Raw genomic sequence first — 5,000 nt, forward strand, 5'->3', positions numbered from 1 at the left:
GGATAGGGGCAGCACAAATTGATGGGTGCACAGCTAAAAAGCATTTGGTGCTGTGTCAATGCTGTGGAGTGGCTCTGCACAAGAAGAAAAAAAAACGCAGAAGTGACCTGAGGAGCGGTGTTTTGTGTGGAGGCCAATAGGATGGCCAGGCTTTAAAGTTATAATCCTTTAGATTTTCATGAAATCAAACCCCATTTTTGTTACATTTTTTTTTAACTTATTATTATTTTTATTTATTTCCATTGTTAGTGGTGGAGTTTGCCATTCCCCACGCTGGATTTAAATAGTTTACCTACACACCAGGGATTCAAAGGATGATGATACATGATACATGAGTTTAATCCAGTGGCACTGTTTATAATTTGATATGCGGACCATTTTTGGGTTTTGAGCTGCACACCTCTGACTTCTCAGCAAAGTAACAAACTTTACTGTAAGTGGAAAGCTATGAGCACTGTCCCTCTCATAGTGGTTGCAATTTTTTTAGACTCACTTCCTTATTAAAACAAAATGCTTGGTTGCACTGTAAACAGATATACCAGTTGTAACCACTGGTGTCACCAAATAAATCAGGATTGAAATCTTAAGGATTACAACTTTAAGGTGTCAGTATGCTTCAAACGAAGAGCTTGTCTCATTGTCAAACAGCGTCTGAAACTTCCTCCCCCACACCTTTCTGATGTCGGAACTGGAGGGCTGCATCCAAAAATGTCTGTAACTTTCTGAAACTTTTTGTGTATACAAACAAGTGCAACACTGCAAATGCCTTTGCGAGAGACTGACTGAAAGTGTATGCCATCATCCACATCTCTGCGAGTCATCGGCTTTGTGCACTGCCTCACATTCTGAACAGCTGTACACACTTTTGCTTTCAGACGTGTTCAGACCAGTCTATGACTCCGTCTCTGCATCTGTCAGTGTCGTTCATCAGTTTTACACTTTTCTCCTGCAGTAGCCGTATTTTTCGCAGGAACACCCTACAGTCTTGTTGACCCTTGATCTGTCCCCAAACTCAGCCTCAGCCTAGAGCCTGCACGGTGCCACGCCCTTACCTTGCCAAAGTCAGGGCTCACATAGAGGTCAGAGCTGGATTGGATTGGACAGGATGGCTGTCTGTCAAACAGGCGGTCCAGTACCTCGATCTGCTGTGGCGAGAACAGCTCCCCTCTCATCTGCTTCCTAAGGAAGTCCCGCCCACTGTGGCCGTGCCCGTTGGCCAGTGGTGACTCCTGCAAACCTATGATGGGAGAAAAGCATGACGTTAGAGGTGTTACAGAGAGAGGATATTTAATGAAGGAATGAGAGAGTGAAAGGAGAAAGAGAAGAGGTTTAAAGAGTATTTGTGTGTCTGGTGTGTATGACAGACGGAGAAACCAGAAACAGACAGCAATAGAGAAATAAAAGGAAAAGTGAAGGTGGGCTCATAGAATAAATCACTGAAGCAGATGTGCAGAAAGAAGTTAGAGTGAAGTATGGACTCAAATGAACCTCAGTGGGCTGATTTAAGACTGAGTTATTTCATAGATTGTGGAGACTCAGAGAAAATGCTATACAAATGCAATCCATTACCAAGCATACGCTGTCTCTCCCTCTTGATCTCTCAAAAGTACACTCTGGCCTCTCATATATACACACCTCTCCGTCCCTCTTGTCATATCACCCATACACACACACAGACACACAAATATATATTGCTGTGGTATCAGTATTAGACTGTGAGCTCTCGTATCCTGCAGTTATTGCAAGGCTGAGGGACTGAACGAGACAATTATAAGAACTCTGAAGAGTCGCGGCCCACAAATGATTAGAAAAGAGAGAACGAGAGAGAAAGATAAAGAGAAAAAGGGGATGAGGGTGAAAATCCCCCACTATAGAGCCAATTCATCGCTCCAAACCGCTTCTGAGAGCCTATTTTAGTCCTGGGGGTCACTGTGTGTTTGGTGTGTGTGTGTGTATGTGTGCGAGTGAGTGTCCAGCGGCAGGGGGAGTGATATGACAGACAGGTGGAGAGGGGGGAAGGGGGTTCATATATATATATATATATATATATATATATATATATATATATATTTTTTTTTTTTTTTTTCCATCTGGACTGAAAATACAGATCCATTTGTGCAGGACTGTGGTCTTAAAAGAAAAAAACAAAGAGTGATGTAGCAAGAAAAAAGAAGGAAAGAAAAAAAACACCACATTCAACATTATTATAACTTGGGTCTTATCGTAGTTTTGGCCATCATTTCTACTGGTTATGATAATCATCATGAAAGTAATTGCTGAGATCTGGAAACATGGCGACATTGCAACAATGAAGTTATGGAGGTCAGAGTGGTGTGTCTGACTTAAATGCAGAAGACCTGAGTTAGTGCCCCAGCACAGAATTAATCGTTTGCCTTTTTAATTACTGTAAATACATTCCTTCCCTAAGTGTTTTAGTTGCCTAACCCTTGCTGTAGTTTATTTGTCGTAACCACAATCTTTCCCTAACTTTAATCATATAGTAGTTGCCATGTGAAGGAATTGTAGGAAGAGAGGATTTTAAAAATGTTTGTAATGGACATTAAAAAACACAATCGTTGAATGTAATCTGTGGTTTTGCAGCATCATCCAATATCAGTATTCTTGTCTGGCAATAAGGTAGAGCAGTCAGATGATCAAACAGGATGTAAACAAACCGGCAATTCTGGGGTCATAGGAGTCAGGACAACCTGTGAATGCATCTGGAGTTATGGTTCGATGGATGAATATTACTATATCAATAAGTGGTATGCAAAGAGTTTTGTGTTGCAGGCTTGACGGCTGACATAAACAACATTCATGGCCACAACCAACTGAACTACATGGGAGGGTCTCTCTCTTTTCTCCCATTAGCGCTTCACTCTGACCATTCTGTTCAGAACACTTTGGCTCTGTTGCATCATTGGTTTGGGTTTAATTACAAATAAATGCTGTCCACGAAGAGGACTGTGTGCGCACAACTACGTTAATAGGTCAAAGTTGGAAGTTTGGCTCTTGGGGTGTTTGTTTAAAACCTGTATGATCATCTGACTGCTGGAGTGACTTTCCCTTCTTCTTTTAGTGATGTTGCTATGTTGACACATTTTATCAAATAATTTTGTTAGTATAATGTTATTATTACTGGTTAGAAGGATGGACACAAACTTAACTAAGAATAGACTGAAGTTGTAATAAATGGGCAATATCCTTTATATAGATTAGCATACTTTATATTAATCTACCATTTCATGGCTGTATAATATTATATGATTTAATTTAATGAGTGGTAATCTTTCATGTGTAACAAAAATAATGTGACCTGGCACATTGGCACAAAGAGTGTTTTTCAGGTGATTTCAAAGACTTCTGATAAACCTTGAATCATAAGACAGTATCTTGCTGCTAAAGTGAAAAAAAATCATCACACTCACACAGTACTGCGTAACTCAAAAAAGCCTCGCCGTACCTTTTCAGTACACAAAACCCCTTTCACCCACTCTCACTCTGACAAACACCCCTTGATCATAATCTCGCTTTCTCTCCCATAGTCACACACACACACACACACACACACACACATACACATACACAGATGCTAGGAGAGTGAGAGTGTATGGTCCAGGTCTCTGGTGACAGACCAATCAGGGGGGGAGATAAAGCCGGTATGATGCTTTAGCCTGGTAACCCACGGCGACCCATTTAATCCCACCGGCCAGTCCCCATGATGGAATTCAATTGATCAATCATGTAGCTCTGATGGCACCATTTCAGCCAGCTTATTGCTTTCTGCTTTCTCTCTGTCACACACACACACATACATACACACACACACACAGACACACACACACACACACACACACACACACACAAATACACTCTGGAAAGACTGACCCAAGCCTGTCATGACAGAGCACCCACAAAGGACCAGACAAAGACTGAGAACTAGGGAGACAACAGAAACTACTGTAATCGAACAGTAAGAACAAAGCTTTTACTTATGATAATCAATATTGTCCATTCATCTGTATGAATGTGTGTGTAGGTTCTTTTTTGCTTGTGTGTGTGTGTGTGTGTGTGTGTGTGTGTGTTTGTGTGGATGTGGGTGTGGGTGGGTGGGTAGCTTGGTAGCTTGATATCCGGCTGGTCTCATTGTGTCCATGGATGGGTAAAGAAACTCATTGCCGTGACGGGTTAAATCCTATTCACTGTTGGATACACACACACACACACACACACACACACACACACACACACACACACACTCACACAGCTGCCTCTATCTCTGTGAGTCAGTCTCAGAAGGGAAGCGCTTCTCTTCCCTCTTTTTCAGAGCAGAACAAAACAAACAATGAGCCCTTATTGTTCTCTCCTTTCTGCCTTTTTCCTCTCTCTTCCGCCTTCTCTGTCTCTCTCTCTCTTGCTCGCTCTCCCCTTACTCTCTTTCACTCCCTCTCTTCCTCCTGGTTCTCCCTCTCTCCATCATCATCTCCCTCTCACTCGGGCTGCCACTGCCATTTTTTCGACAACCCAGGAACAGTTGAATTATTAAATCCAAATACCTTGAGAGATGAGTTGTCACCTGTTTGTGTGTTTCAGTGCATGTTTTGTATGCGTGTGTATGTGTGAGTGTGTGTCTGCAGGGGGTAGGACACCACTAGTGTGCATCTTTTTGCACTTGACATAGATTATCATACTGATAGGACAAGGGTTGTAAGTCTGACCTCACAGACCCGGCCTGTGCTTGTGTATGTGTGAGTGTGTGTGTGTGTGTGTGTGTGTGTGTGTGAGTGAGTGAGTGCATATGTCTCATCTAAACTTCAGAGATCAAAGTTTTATGGGGGGTGGGAGACACTGAGAGGAACTCAGGGTGAAGGGCGGAGCTCCCCCCCCCCCTCTCCTCTGTCCTCCCCTCTTCACCTCGCCATCTCTTGCTCACTCCCAGCGTCTTTTATCTGGTAAGCTGCTGCATGTCACAGTGGATGCACAAAGGGGTGAGAGGTCAA

General features: G+C 42.7%; 1 protein-coding gene across 2 annotated transcripts in view; it reads right to left on the minus strand.

The window, feature by feature from the left end:
• Positions 1 to 5,000, minus strand: part of pax5 (paired box 5) — a 54,521-nt gene that overhangs the window by 21,472 nt on the left and 28,049 nt on the right. The window contains exon 6 of one of the 2 annotated variants that reach the window (XM_067584590.1): positions 1,137 to 1,237. In XM_067584590.1, coding sequence (XP_067440691.1) covers positions 1,137 to 1,237 — 101 coding nt within the window. Of the gene's footprint in view, positions 1 to 1,052; positions 1,238 to 5,000 lie in introns of both variants that reach the window. The other variant, XM_067584589.1, reaches the window with a different exon arrangement.

This window comes from Thunnus thynnus, chromosome 3 (assembly GCF_963924715.1).
Source record: "Thunnus thynnus chromosome 3, fThuThy2.1, whole genome shotgun sequence".
In the NCBI taxonomy this organism is placed as follows: Eukaryota; Metazoa; Chordata; class Actinopteri; order Scombriformes; family Scombridae; genus Thunnus; species Thunnus thynnus.